Consider the following 16,029-nt stretch of genomic DNA (forward strand, 5'->3'; position numbering starts at 1 on the left):
GGGCGTCAAAGAGGAATTTCAGAGAAATACATGTTGGTTAATTTGCTATCGGTGAACTATAGCTACTGCTGCTGGCCATCCTATGGGAAAGATTCCCTCTTTTCCTTTCACAGGAGTGGTTTGCCAATTGTGGCCATTTTATTGTTCAGTTTAATTCCTCTTCAGAAAGTGGCATAGAATGGAGGCTCCCCTCGCATTCCTGCTCCAACAACGGCAGCACCCACCTCTGGTCGTGGGGCTGCAGTCCTTTCAAAGCTCTCAGATTGGGCCTGCAAGATCGAAAACTGGATAGCAGAGCTGGATACTTAAAGACCATTTCCTGATCTCCCAGGCAGCAAGAGTGCTCGGGAACCAGAAAATTTCCCAATTCAGCCCAATAGCCTAAGTGCGGAAGATTTTGTCCATTGTACTGGCTGCATGTTAAATCAATGTTGTTGATCTTCAAAGACAGACACCCACATCTATCTCATTTTACAAGATGAATAATTTTTTTTTACCTCCGTTTCACCACCAGGAATCAATGAATATGCATCCTGTAGAGTAAGAAATTCAGCAAAACCTTGGAAATAATTCTTCAGGTAGAGAATAAAACTGGTGTTTTCATAACAGTTAACAGTGAACACTGGGGGAAAAAAAGCAAAAAGCATTCAGTAATTTTCAATAATCCTATTCAAAAACTATGTTAACTAGCCATAAACACCGGAGAGCTCAAATTTTGCAACAGGATGAAACTGGTGGAACTATTCATTCAACAGATATTCAACAATTTCTAACAAGGATTATTACCAAGTTTAGATTAACTTAAACTGTCAAAAATGTTTTCATTAAACTTCAAGGCCTCCATTGAGGCTTCAAGTACTAACAATTTTTTGGTGGTTTTTTTTTAAATTGCTACTATTGCTTTCCATATAAAAAAAATAGTTCTGGGATACAAGTAGTCTGTATTGTTCAACCTCAGTTTCTCTGAATGCATTATGAGTCAATCACATAGCACAGGACACATGCAGGTCACCCCCCCCCCCCCCCCAAGTGAGGACACGCGCTATGTGGTCCATGTGGGTCCCCCCTCTTCAGGCACCCCAGGCACCCCCTCCGTTCCAAAACCCCCACCCATCACCCCAATCTCCCAGAGGCCCCTATTTACCTGCCCTGCACTCTCCCACCCTCCAACCCCCCCCACCTTCATTTTATAGGCATGGCCCCGCTTTACCCCCTGACCCTTGGCAGTGCCACCCTGGCACTCAGGCAGTACTCCTGTATGCTTGGCAGTGCCATCTGGGCACCATGGCAGTGCCATGGTGCAGTGTCAAGGTGCCAGTTGGGCAGTGCCAAAGAGCCAGCATTCCAGGGGGAAGGCCAGGGAGCCACCCTGCATGGACCCCGATCACCCAGGGGTCTCCGATGGCCCGGGAGGCTTCCCCTGTTGCTGTTCTGCTTGATCCACGTTTGTGTGGACCTCACTGATCAGCGCCTGACTACAGCCTCCCTGAGGAGGCTGAAGAATCGAGGGAGGCCAGTGGAACCCGTGTGAGTAGGTCGTAAGTAGGCCTTCTGCGAGCGTCATCCGGTCCCGCCCATTTGGGGTGGAGTTCGTTCTGCGCTGTTCCGCGGGACTTAGGAGAATCTCTCGAGACAGGGAGCCTATCGGGAGGCTCGCTGGAAGCCTCTCCGACATTCTCCAGCCGCATTGTGCTCTCACGTGAGCACAACACAGCCGGAGAATCGCGCCCATAGTTTGGAAAGTCGCATTAGGATCAAACTACAAGGTGTTATAAACCATTGAACAGGAACAGCTGTCATTATTGTCATATGAGAGTACCTTTAAGAAATGGGTGTTTAAGAAATGTACCTTTAAGAAATGGGTGTCTATCAGTGATGTCAGAGTGTGGGTGGAGCTGTGCTGTCTGTCAGCCGAAAACAAAAGTAAAAAGCTGTTTGCTGACACCTGAAGAGTGGGCCATGTGCTCCCCATACCACAATCTATTAAAAGTTGTGGGTCAGGTGAACTCCGTGATACACTTTGGGGTTCTCTAAACCCTGGCCCATAACAAATTGGGGGCTTGTTCGGGATAAAAGTCTATTTATTGGATTGACTTAGTGAACTTAAAGACAGTGAATGGTGAGCATATTGTGGTTGCTTTTCAGAGGAGGTATTTTAGTTTAAGTAGGGAGTGTGTTGTCAACAATGGCTCTTTCAGAGGCTCTGAAGTTTTTGGGGGTGGAGACGATCACACGCAGTACCTTACGGTCAGAGACTAAAAGCAGACTGTTAGATTTGGCAAAAACATTGCAGTTAACATTACCTGACAAAATGCAAAAAGGTGATTATGGTAATTATGGCAGTGGCTAAGCATTTAAAGTTGCCTGAGATATAGTTTGGCTCATTGGAAATCGAAAAAATTCAGTTACAAATTAAACAAATGGAACATGAGAAAGAATTACAGCAGCTTGAATATGAAAGAGATAGAGAGGAAAAAGAAAGAGAGAGAGAGGGAAAAAAAAAGAGAGAGGAAAAAGAAAAAGAGAGAGAGGGAAAAGAAAAGGAGAGAGAAGAAAAGAGAAAAGAAAGAATAGCAAGAGCAGAACAAAAGGAAAGAGAAAGGGAGATACAGATAAGGGATAAAGAGAGAGAGTTTGAACTTCAGAAAATGGCCATGAAACATGACAGTCAGTTAAAATTAGCAGACCTAAAGGGAAACGTACAGTTGGATGATAGTGATGAGGATAGTGAGAAAAAGCATCATAGTCGAAGGCTTGGTGGGAATCTACTTAAAAATGTCCAAGCATTGCTAAGGTTTGACGAGAAGGAGGTAGAAGCCTTTTTCATTTCATTTGAGAAGGTGGATAAACAAATGAAATGGCCACAGGACATGTGGGTATTACTGATTCAAACAAAGCTGGCAGGTGGAGCTAGAGAAGTGTGTCCATCATTACTGGAGGAGGTATCTGGGACGTATGAGAAGGTGAAAAAATCCATCCTAGGCGCATATGAACTAGTGCCTGTAGCCTACAGACAAAGGTCTAGGAATTTAAGCAAAGAACCTGGTCAAACATACATGGAGTTTGAAAGGATTAAACAGGGTAATTTTGATAGGTGGATAAGGACTTTGAAAATAGACAAAACATATGAAGCTCTCAGAGAAATTATACTTTTGCAGGAGTTTAAAAATTCAATTCCTGATGTAGTGAGAACTCATGTGGAAGAGCAGAGGGTTAAAACTGCAAGATTAGCAGCAGAAATGGCAGATGATTATGAATTAGTTCATAAATCAAAGCTTGGTTTCTGACATCAATTGCAGCCTGTGAGGAATAGAAACTGGGGACATGAGAAATACTCAAGTGGTAAAGGTAAAGGTGATCTGATGGGAGATAATAAGCAGAGTGCACCTCAGATTAAAATAGAAATCCAGGAGAGTGGAAAAGAAATGAAAAATGTCAAATGTTTTCACGTAACAAACTAGGCCGTGTAAAGTCACAGTGTTGGTGGTTGAAGAAAAGCACTGGGATGGCTGATGTGGTAAAACAGGATAAGACAGTGGGATTTGTTAAAGTGGTAAAGGAAAGCCCAAGTGAAGCAAAGGAGATGCAAAAGATTGTACAGCCTGATCAAGAGGTGATTGATAAGAAGATGCCAGATCTCTTTGAAGAATTTACTTGTGTGGGTAAAGTTTACTCATGTGTATCAGGAGGATCAGGTAAAGAAGTCACAATTTTAAGAGATACGGGAGCTAGTCAATCTTTAATGGTAAGAGATGAGGAGGTTATGTAGTTTGAATGTTGCCAGAAAAGGTGGTAATATGTGGAATTCAGGGTGAGAGGAGTAGCGTTCCATTATATAAGGTAAGGTTGGAAAGTCCAGTGAAGAGTGGTGAAGTGGTAGTAGGAGTAATAGAGAAACTATCTTGCCCAGGAATACAGTTTATCTTGGGTAATGATATAGCTGGATCGCAGGTGGGAGTGAAGCATACTGTGGTTGATAAGCCAGTGGAAAATCAGACAACTGAAGTGTTGAAGGACGAATATCCTGGAATTTTTCCGGATTGGGTAGTAACAAGGTCGCAAAGTCACAGGTTAATACAAGAGGAGAAATGAAAGAGTGAAGATGAAGTTGAAGTGCAATTATCAGAAACGATTTTTGATCAGATGGTTGAAAAAGAACAAGAACAGGTGGAGGATGAGTCGGATATTTTTAGTTCAGGAAAATTGGCGGAGTTACAACAGAAAGATATAGAAATAAAACGGATGTATCAGAAAGCATACACGGAAGAGGAATCTGATTGGATACCAGAGTGTTATTACTGTAAAAATTATGTCTTGATAAGAAAATGGAGACCTTTACATATGCAGGCGCATGAAAAGTGGGCAGAAGTTCATCAAGTAGTATTGCCGGTAAGGTATAGAAAGGAGGTGTTGCGAGTTGCACATGCGGCACCAGTGGGAAGTCATTTGGGAATAAGGAAAACACAAACTAAAATACAAAAACATTTTTATTGGCCTTTTTATTGGCCTGGACTACATAAAAATGTAATAAAATTTCGTCAAGCATGTTACACATGTCAAGTGATAGAGAAACCTCAAGCAGTGATAAAACCAGCGCCCTTAATACCCATTCCAGCATTTGAAAAACCTTTTACAAGGGTCCTAATTGATTGCGTAGGACCGCTTCCTAAAACAAAAAGTGGGAATCAATATCTTTTGACTATAATGGATGTGTCTGCTAGGTTTCCAGAGGCCATTTCCGTACATAATGTTACAGATAAAAAGATTTTGGAGGAGTTACTTAAATTCTTTACTAGATATGGACTACCCACAGAAATACAATCAGGGATCAAAATTTACCTCAAGGTTATTCAAAGAAATTATGGATAGCTTAGGGATAAAAAAAATTAAATCAACTGCATACCATCCAGAATCGCAGGGAGCGTTAGAAAGGTGGCATCAGACATTAAAGACAATGTTGAGGGCTTATTGTCAAGATTATCCAGAGGATTGGGATAAAGGAATTCCATTCGTACTGTTTGCAATTAGGGATGCACCTAATGAGTCTACCAAATTTAGTCCTTTTGAACTAATTTTTGGTCATGAGGTAAGAGGACCACTTAAATTGATTAAGGAAAAATTGGTGAGGGAGAATTGGAAATTACATTATTGGATTATGTGTCAAATTTTAGGGAACGATTAAATAGAGTAGGTGAATTGGCTAGACAACATTTAAAAGTTGCACAAAATGTAATGAAACGGGTAGTGGACAAGAAATCCAAAGTTCATTGTTTTGCCAGTGGAGATAAAGTTTTAGTGTTGTTACCAGTGGTAGGTGAACCTTTAAAAGCAAGGTTTTGTGGACCTTATCAGATTGAAAGGAAATTAAGTGAGGTGAATTATGTGGTAAAAACGCCGGAAAGAAGGAAAACCTCACCAAGTGTGTCATGTGAATATTCTTAAAAGGTACTTTGAAAGGGAAGGAGAGAAAAAGGAGGAGGTATTAATGATTCTAACTCACCACGAACCAAATCGAGATGACTGTGAATTTGACATACCTCAAATTAAATCGGAAAATGAGGATGTTCTTAAAAATTGGGTTACATTTTTGAGTTACCTTCCAGAGGAAAAACAAACTAACCTGAAAGAGTTATTGATATCACATGGGCAAGTTTGTGGAGATAAATTGGGAAGTACTAAAATGGCTACATATGATGTAGATGTGGGAAATGCTGTTCCAGTCAAACAACATCCATTTTGACTTAACCCTTTAAAATTGGCACATGTTAACAAGGAGATTGAGAGTATGCTTAAAAATGGCATAATTGAAGTGGGTTACAGCCAATGGAGCTCACCCATAGTGATGGTGCCTAAACCAGACGGTACCCAACGGTTGTGTGTGGACTATAGAAAGGTTAATGCAGTTACAAGAACGGACTCTTATCCTACCCTACGTTTGCAGGATTGCATTGAGAAAGTGGGACAATCAGCTTTTATTTCCAAATTGGATTTACTTAAAGGTTACTGGCAGGTACCTTTATCCAACAGGGCGAAGGAGTTTTCAGCTTTTGTGACTCCAGATGGTGTATACCAATTCAAAGTTATGCCATTTGGCATGAAAAACGCACATTTCAACGGCTAACTAACAAAGTTGTTTCAGGATTACCCAATTGGGCAGTATACATCGTCGATCTGGTCATTTTCAGCCAGACATGGAAAGACCATGTGATGGAGTTATTCGATCGACTTCAGGAGGCAGGTTTGGTGATAAACCTAGCCAAAAGTGAATTTGGAAAAGCCCAAGTCACTTTCCTTGAGGAGTTTCCGATACCCTCAAGACGAAGGGAAATAATGCGATTTCTTGGCATGAGTGGATTTGATCGAACATTTGTGCAAATGTTTTGTAGCGTGATTGCTCCACTGATGGACTTGCTGAAGAAACGTCAAAAATTTCAGTGGGCAGCGGACTTTCAACAGGCATTTGACTGCCTGAAAGCTGTGATAACCAATGCTCCTGTGTTGAAGAATTACAAGGGACTCTGCGATCAGATTGAACTAAAGTATCTGCCAATAAAGAGAAATGCCAAGGCGTAGAGAAATGGATGGATCATGCAGAGACCTTCTTGTGCAAAGAGACTGTCAATTGAGACAGATTTCAGTTGGAGGAAGAAGAACAAAAACAAAATGGACTATATTATTATACCTGTTTGCGTGTGTTGTTTTTTGAAACGAAAAGGTATATTTACTGTGTGCATTTCTTAAAGGATGGTGAAAAGGTGAAAAATGAAACCATCTTGAAGTTGATGGTATTTTTTTTTCTTGGGTGTGGGGGGGGAGGTGTCATGTGAGAGTTCCTTTAAGAAATGGGTGTTTAAGAAGTGTACCTTTAAGAAATGGGTGTTTAAGAAATGTACCTTTAAGAAATGTACCTTTAAGAAATGGGTGTTTATCAGTGATGTCAGAGTGTGGGTGGAGCTGGGCTGTCTGTCAGCTTTTTACTTTCGTTTTAGATTATTTGTTGCAGGGTGTGTTTTAGTTTTGTTTTCGGAGCTGGATAGCTGCAGTCACAGCCAGAAGGTGTATTAGAGTCTCTCTCTGTAATGTAAAGACTGTAAATGGATCCTGGTGATTTAAAACTAATAACAGTCGTGAAAATGAAAAATGAAAATTGCTTATTGTCACAAGTAGGCTTCAATGAAGTTACTGTCACATTCCGGCGCCTGTTCGGGGAGGCTGGTACGGGAATTGAACCGTGCTGCTGGCCTGCCTTGATCTGCTTTAAAAGCTAGCGATTTAGCCCAGTGTGCTAAACCGGCTCCTGATGTGCTTCTGGTAAAAGGTGTTTTAAGTCTTCTGGATGTTAAAAGGACAACTTATGGATTACTCAGTGTTGTATTCTTTGGGGGTTATATTTGAATTAATGGTTGCTAAGATGTTCATTGTATGTTTTAAAAAGGTGAGCTTGAGTTCATAGAATAAACATTGTTTTGCTTTGAAAAATACTTTTCCATTTCTGCTGTACCACTACTGTAGAGTGGGCCATGTGCTCCCCATACCACAATCTATCGAAAGTTGTGGGTCAGGTGAACTCCATGATACACTTTGGGGTTCTCTAAACCCTGGCCCATAATATTATGAATGAAATTAAGCATTATTTCATTACCTTTAGCATTAGCTAGTATGATGTCATATATGCTTTTCTGATCATCGGGTTTCAGCATATTTTTGATGAAGCTCAGTATTGAGACACTATAGAAAATGAACAGAAATACATCAGGTACACAGTTACTGAAATTAACACATACTTAGATTTAGATTTATTATCAAGTGTACCGAGGTACCGTGAAAGGTTTGTCCTGTGTACAGTCCAGATAGCTCGCTCCATACATGAAAACATAAAACATACAATAAATACTTGAGAAGACATAATGAAAATACATAAACATAGATAACGGGTGAAGTATATGCCCATGGGATTTGGGAGTTGAAATTACTTTCAGTGATATTTCTCAGGAATGTGGTGTCAAGTTTGCTTGTAATTCACCTGTATGCTAGTGTATATATTTGCTAGTTCATTTACATTGAATTAGCTCATAAATAGATTAAAATAGCACATGTTGAAATATCAGACAAAGGTATGTTGACAACTTAATGCTGAGAACTGTAAAGCCATACATAAACACACCATAAAAATATCTGAATTCTTTACCCAAAACCATTTGTGGGAGCACTGGCAAGGGACTGGATTGTTCAAGAAGACCCTCTCACTGCCCAGGGGACCTTTGGATGGATAATAAATGCAGCTTTGACAATGCACCCCCACACCCCAAAAGTCAAAATATATGCACACATTAATCCATCAGAAAATTGAATATTAGATTTCTCTCACACTATCACATCCTTTCATTTTTAAAATTACAATATTAGCATTTTTGCATTCAACACACTTAACATTACAAAACAAAATAAAACCAACACCAAACCCTGACCCCGTCTCCCCTAACAACCCAATCAACCAGCCCACTAGTGATTGACAGTAACCAGCTCCCCAAAATGCAGTTTAAACAAAACCCATCGTTTATGGAACCCTCTCACTCACCCTTCTTAAAACAAATACCATGTTTTCTAAGTGCAAGAATTCCATTAATTCCCCACTCACACTGATGCACAGTGTGAAGAAGCTGACCTACACCCGAATATGATCCCCAGAGAACTGGGCTCTAACTGCACATGCAAGATCGCCAACATGGTGAAGAATGACCTCCAAAATCTCTCCAACATCAGGCAGGGCCAGAACATGACTACATGATTTGCTGGGCCCCTCCCATACCGCTCAAAAAATCCCCCACCCCTTCCAACAGCCGGCTCATCCTTGACTGTCAGCTGTGCTCTGTGTACTACCTTTAGCTATATCAGCCCCAGCTTCACACACAAGGTTGAGGCATTCACCCTCCGCAGCACCTCACATCACAACCCCTCCTCCAGTGCCATCCTCAGCTTCACCTGCCACTTAGCCTTGATCCCCTCCAAAGACGTCTAATCCTCATTAAAAATCTTCCCCTAGATCGCCAAGATGACCCCCCTCCCCCTCCAACCCCATCACCGACAACACCCCCTCCAACAAGGAGGACGGAATCACTGGAAAAGTTGGAAAAACCTTTTACGCAAAATCCTGCACCTGCATGTACCTCTGTGGTGTTCTTTGTGATTCTTACTACCAGGATGGATGTTGTAGTGTTCACAAAGACCACAGAAACAGAGTTCAATAACAAAGCTAACATTTATTCCACTACTTCGTAGATTATCATAGAATTTACAGTGCAGAAGGAGGCCATTCGGCCCATCGAGTCTGCACCAGCTCTTGGAAAGAGCACCCTACCCAAGGTCAACACCTCCACCCTATCCCCATACCTCAGTAACCCCACCCAACACTAAGGGCAATTTTGGACACTAAGGGCAATTTATCATGGCCAATCCACCTAACCTGCACATCTTTGGACTGTGGGAGGAAACCGGAGCACCCGGAGGAAACCCACGCACACACGGGGAGGATGTGCAGACTCCGCACAGACAGTGACTCAAGCCGGAATCGAACCTGGGACCCTGGAGCTGTGAAGCAATTGTGCTATCCACAATGCTACCGTGCTGCCCTTATTAAAGCTTGACCACTTACTCCTCTAGCAAGCAATAATCTCGTCATCTACAATCTACACTCTACTAATACTAGTCTCTACACTCTATCGAATACTGTACTCTGCACTCTCTACACCTCTCCTCTGCACTGTCTCCAGCCCTCTCTCCCAAAAGCCTCAGTGGCAGTGTTTATATAGTTCTGCCTCTAGCTCCACCTAGTGGTCAATTATGATATTATACCAACCCTTTATATTCTAGACATGCCACGTAATGTCACAACCTCCTCACATGGAATCCAAACTTTCCCCCCAACTCCTCCAGACTTGCAAACCGCCCTTCCAAAAACAAGTCCTTCATCTCCATCACCCCTCGCATCACTGAAACCTCGTATCCAACCTCCCTGGCTCAATCCCATGGTTCCCAACTTCAACCCGGCCCCCAATTTAAAGTGCTACCGAAATTGCCTCTATATTTTCCGTATGGCCACCACCACAGGACTCCCCGAAAACTCCCCGGGGCAAACGAGAATGGTGCCATTTCCAGCGCCCACAACCCCAACCTCTTGCAAGAGCCTGCCTCCTTCCTCACCCACAAATCCTCCATCTCCCTACTCCAACCCCGCAGCTTCAGGTTTGACCTTGTGTCCATGGAAAAGGTGGTTCGGCAGTTGAGGTGGGTGAGGAGGGCCGTGTATGAGCATGGGAAGAAGACCAGCTTCCTGTTGGCAGGCTAGCTCTGCTGGCCGGCGGTAGCGAAAGTGATTGTTCGGGTCTGGAATCGGACAGGGGTGCTAGTGGTGGCCAGAGCAGGTGAACAAGATATTTGAGGAGTTTCATAACAATTTGTAGAAGTCAGAGCCTCCAGAGGATCAGTCGAACATGAGGGAGTCTTTGGGGACTGGAGTGTCCCGAAGTTGGAGAGGATGAGATGGCTGGGTTGGAGAAGCCAGTGGGAGTGGAAGAAGTGCGGGTAGCGATTGGGAAAATGCAGACGGGTAAGGCACCGGTGCCAGATGGTTTCCCGGTAGAGTTTTATAAAAAGTTCATGGATACATTGGAGCCGTTGTTGGTGGAGATGTTTGAGAATGTGGTGGCTAAGGAGGCACTGCCAGAGACAATAGGACAGGCATCCATTTCATTGTTGCTTAAGGAGAACAAGGACCCGATGGAGTATGGGTCGTTTAGGCCTATATCTTTGTTGAATGTGGATGCCAAGATACTGGCGAAGGTGCTGGCGCTTAGGTTAGAGGAGTGCCTCCCAAAGGTGATTGGGGAGGATCAGACGGGATTCATAAAGGACAAACTGTTGTCTTCAAATGTATGGCGTCTGTTGAATGCGGTGCATTCTCCGGCAGAAGGGAAAGAGTTGGAGGTGGTGGTGGTGCTGGATGCGGAGAAGGCGTTTGATGTGTGGAATGGAGCTATTTGTTTGCAGTGTTGGAGAGGTTTGCGATTGGGTCTAAGTTTGTGGCATGGGTGAAACTGTTGCATAAGGATCTAATAGTGTGTGGGCACACAAATGAGATGAATTCAGGTTACTTTCCCTTCCATAGGGGAACAAGGCAAAGGTGCCCTATGTCCCCCTTCTGTTTGTACTGGCTTTGGAGCCCTTGGCCATAGTGCTGAGGTGCTCGGATAAATGGAGGGGTTATAGTGAGGGGGGTGGCGGTGTGGAGGGTGGAGCATAGAGTGTCCCTGTATGCTGATGATTTGTTGCTGAATATTTCTAACCCGGGCTCTTCAGTGGGGGATATATTGGGACTGCTTAGGAGATTTGGGTTATTTTCAGGCAACAAGTTACATTTGGGGAAAAGTGAGTGTTTTGTGGTATCGTCTCCTGGGGTGGAAGTTGGGTGGGGGTTTGCCGTTTCAGATGGCAACAACCCACTTTAGGTATTTTGGAGTGAAGGTGGCTCAGGATTGGGCCTGGCTCCATAAATTTAACTTTACGAGTCTGATGGATAGGGTCAAGCTGAGCTATGGAGGTAGGATAGTCTTCCCCTATCGTTGGCAGGTCGGGTGCAGGCGGTTGGGATGAACGTTTTGCCGTGGTTTTTATTTTTATTTCTGTTATACTATTATTGGGTAGCGAATGCAGAGAATATATATATAATCTTTATTGTCATAAGTAGGTTTACATTAACACTGCAATGAAGTTACTGTGAAAAGCCCCTAGTCGCCACATTCCGGTGCCTGTTCGGGTACACAGAGGGAGAATTCAGAATTTTCAGCTGGTACGGGAATTGAACTCGCGCTGCTGGCCTTGTTCTGCATCACAAACCAGCTGTCTAGCCCACTGAGCTAAACCAGTCCCTTTCTTCCCATACCTCTGATGGCAAAACCTCATCAATCCTATTAAACCCTATGCAATCCTCAATCACCTTTCCCATTTTGATACAGAAATTTGGGTCGCCAACCACCCCATGTCCAAACTCCACGCAGGCCTCTGAGCTGGCGCTTGTCCAACACCACATCCACCCAATATGGAGCATGGTCCGAGATAACAATCAGAGAATATTCTGCCCTTCCTCACCCCGGCCAACAGCGTCTTTCCCATAACAAAAAAATCAATCCTTTGTTTCACATTGTATGTTGACGAAAGGAGTGAGTACTCAATATCCAGTAGGTGCAGGAACCTCCATGGGTCCATTCCACCTATCTCACTAATTAACACAGCCTGCACCTTCACTACTCCTGGCCCTGCTCAACAGGTGGGACCAGCCCTGCCCTTAGTTACCGTTAGCCCCCTTCTTCTCCCCGCTTCCCAGAAACTCCCCAGCCACTTTCTCACGAAACCACCTCACCCAGTGTCATTCCAATCCCCCACCATTCACACCTCCCAGGCCCATCAAAACCTGTCCACACAGGTTCCAATGTTCACGGCGCCTCCCCCAACTCGCTCCACTTCACTGGCCAACTCACGTTTGCTCGCAAGGTGGACTCTGTCAGAGCACCTGTCCCCACATAGACCAAACCAACCTCAAACCTCCCCCACACCCAAAACTTCCAAACTCCCAACACAGTAATTCCTCAAACCCAAAAGAAGCAAATTCCAGCCAACCATCACAAAGTCCCCAAGCATCCCAAATACAACTTAAACAGGAAAAAAAAGAGAAGAGAAAAAGAAAAGAAAATAGATCAACACCACCAAAGTCCAAACTCATTTCAGTCCCATTCTTTCAGCAAACACGAATGCCTCCCCCTACTCCGCTGTCTCAAAATAGATGTCCTTTGAATTGTGTGTGGACCTCAGCTTTGCCAGGTAAACCACCCCAAACTTTACGTTGCTTTTATACAACGGCGCCTTTGCCCAGCCAAAAGCCACCCACCTTCTCGCCAGCTCCGCCAAATATTCTGGTATATCCGAATACCAATACCTTCCGACCTCGCCTCTTGTTACTACTTCACCCATCTCACCTTCGCACATTTTCCTTTACCTGATAGTTGTGGAAGCATACTTTCACTGCTCTTGGTGGCTCATTCGCCATTGGCTTTGGCCAGAGCAACAGGTGAGCTCTGTCAAACTCGTAGGGGGAGGAGTCCTCCTCCTCCCCCATCAACTTGGCGAACATTTCCACAAAGTACTCCGCAGGCTTCTGGCCCTCCAGCCCCTCAGGCAGTCCCACCATCCTTAAACTTTGTCTCCAGGTCCCCCGCTTTGGCTCTCAGCCTTTTGTTGCTCGCCACCACACTCCTCAGCTCCTCACCCATCAAAGTGAACTGGTCACTGTGCAGTGACAATGCCACCTCCACTCCCTTCAACACCGCTCCTTGCACCCGCACCTCCATCAACGTCTTTGCCAAAGCATCCTTCATTGGGGCAAGAGTCTCATTCACCCAATCCTTGATCGAGGTCATCATCTCCTTGGGATGCTTGTCAAAGTGCTTCTAAAATATCCGCAGAAACACTGCCGCCATCACTTCAGCCAGCTTATCCACCGTAATGAACGCGGCTCCACTCAACAAGCCTGCACCTGCCATCTTTCCTCACACTGGTCTCCCCTCCAAACTCACTGGTGACTTTCGTCGCCCCCTTTTCTCCCTGATTCTTCTTCTGGATTTTCAACATCATTTTGGCTGCTTTAGACTTTCCCATAAATGATCATATCAAATTCTCCTAAAAACTGGGTGTAAAGAGCCAAAAAACAAAAACTCTACCAGGAGCAATGCAACGTGCAACTTCCACCTACATGTTGCCACTTCTGGTCCGCCGATGAATCCACCAATCTCACCAGTGGCGTACAGCTTTCCTCCACGACCACTGCACCTTTTTTCTCCAAAGCATCCATCTGGCAACCTACATGTTGCCACCGGAATCCATCGCATCCTTTTAGAATTGAAATTCCCCATTGTAGAGATATGGGCGCAATTTAATGGCTGTGTTGTGCCCAACTCAGGAAGCGATGCGGCCAATATTGAGGCCTCTCGCGATATTAATGTGCTCGCCAGACCTCACGAGATCGAACGCCGAGTGTGCGTGCCAACAGGTAAGTTGGGGCATGGGGTGGGTTCGGGTGTCGCATTGGGGGATGCACGAGGAGAGCTCCTCAGTGCAAGAAATGAAGGTAAGTGCGGTTTCGGCAAGGCTTTCCCCACTGAGGTCCAAAATATTTACTGAGTCCTGTTCGATAGTGGGGTCGTTTCCGGCACTAACACCCTGCTAAACCCGCCCACAACAGAGCTCTGTTTATTTTTCCGATAAATCGCGCCCATGAGAATTCATCGATCACTCCTAAATGGTGTGGAATCACAGTTCCTGTCTTGTCAATACCACCCCAGCATTTTGCACCTCAGTCACTAAACGTGCATTCCTTGTGCATGTACTGCCATAATTGTGTTAGGTAAGTCCATAATCTCTTTGAATTCTTCTAAAGCTTGACAAATTAGAATCAGAGAGGCTGTTTTCCCTCACTGGAAAGTCAGAACTTTAACTGGAACTGGAACTGACCCTTTTGTGGATGAGGGGTGCAGCTGCTGGTCATGATTCCAAACACTGCAGCAGCAGGCAATACCGTGGCTGTTTAACTCACCCATGGCATTAACAACTGTCATGATATTCAAACACACACATCATGATAGACACACCAACAGACAAATCAGAACACACAACACCACAACCAATGACAGAAAGATATAAAAGCACAGACACAACCCCTGGTGGTCAGGAAGAGCGGGAGAGGAGAACCAGGACACAGCTATAGCCGGGGACACTCAGGGAGACAGCACGTGCAGAGTATCCAGAACGAACTGTATTATAAGAGTTATAATAAAATAGAGTTGTACCACATACAACTGTGTTGGCTCATCTGTGCACCAGAGCACCCAACACCACATGGTACAGGAGTGGATCGATACCTGCCGGCATACATCAGTGTACACAGACAACCAGCAGTGCCCAGGCAAAATGATGTACGAGCTCCCGGTTCCGCAGGCGCTCCAGTGCGACGGCGACCTCCACGAAAACTGGCGCCGATTCCGGCAAAATTTCGAATTGTTCCTGGCGGCAGCTCAACTCCAAGACCTGGATGATAAGGAAAAAATTGAATTTCTCCTCATCGTCGCCGGTGCAAGGGCAAGAGCAATGTTCAGAAGGTTCAGGTTCTTCAGGAGGCAGCAAAGGCACGATTACCAGGCAGTCATGGGCAAATTCGCCAAGTACTGTGAAGAATACGCAATCCAATGGGGACTTAAAGGTAAGAAAAGCTGCAGTACTCACCTCGTGGCTGGGATCCCGGAGCCCGAGGTCCCGGGCCTGAGAAAAGGCTGGGTCGAGGTCGACGGCCATCTTGCTAAAGGTATAACGTTAGCACAGTTGCGCGAGAAGTGCGCAGAACCGGAAGTTTCGTATGCGCATGCGCAATATGGTGCGCATCCGCAGTTGAGAAAATGGCCATCGGTAAAGGAACAGCGATCTGAGCATGCGCAGTCGCTTCCTACGTGCTACATACCGAGCGTCAGGATGTCAGAGGCCCAAGACTGGATCAATATAAAAAGGAAATGTCCCAAATCCAATTTAAAAGGGAAACGTCCCAAATCAAAAAAACAAAAATCTGTTAAAGCTGTAAAACAACCTTCCCTCACCTGGAATGACAGCGCAGTGCCGCAAATTGACCCAGGAGATGAATTTTACCTCCGAAGAACCCTCCGACAAGCAGTTACCTACGCACAAGCCGATGATTCCGACCTTGAATACTTTGATGACGATTTTTACAGTGTTTCCGGACCTCGCGAGCCCAATGATAGCTCCGTGGTCCTATATGACTATGACTCGGACGAACCTTTCGTGTTGCACATTGGCGGCCCCCATACTGAATCCGACGCAGATGCGGATTCATTTTTCGGATTTGAGGATCTTCAACCCAGCAGATATGACGTCCCAACTTATCAGTACCGAATGATGCTGCAGCCTGACATTACC

General features: G+C 44.7%; 1 protein-coding gene across 2 annotated transcripts in view; it reads right to left on the reverse strand.

Moving 5' to 3' along the window:
• The window catches only part of LOC140394069 (uncharacterized), a 405,190-nt gene that overhangs the window by 50,183 nt on the left and 338,978 nt on the right, over positions 1 to 16,029 (reverse strand). For both annotated transcript variants that reach the window (XM_072480880.1, XM_072480881.1), the window contains exons 64-65: positions 7,643 to 7,728; positions 498 to 622 (exon numbers count right to left, since the gene is read on the reverse strand). In XM_072480880.1, the coding sequence (XP_072336981.1) occupies positions 498 to 622; positions 7,643 to 7,728 (211 nt within the window). The remainder of the gene's footprint in view (positions 1 to 497; positions 623 to 7,642; positions 7,729 to 16,029) is intronic.

This window comes from Scyliorhinus torazame, chromosome 17, assembly GCF_047496885.1.
Source record: "Scyliorhinus torazame isolate Kashiwa2021f chromosome 17, sScyTor2.1, whole genome shotgun sequence".
NCBI lineage: Eukaryota > Metazoa > Chordata > Chondrichthyes > Carcharhiniformes > Scyliorhinidae > Scyliorhinus > Scyliorhinus torazame.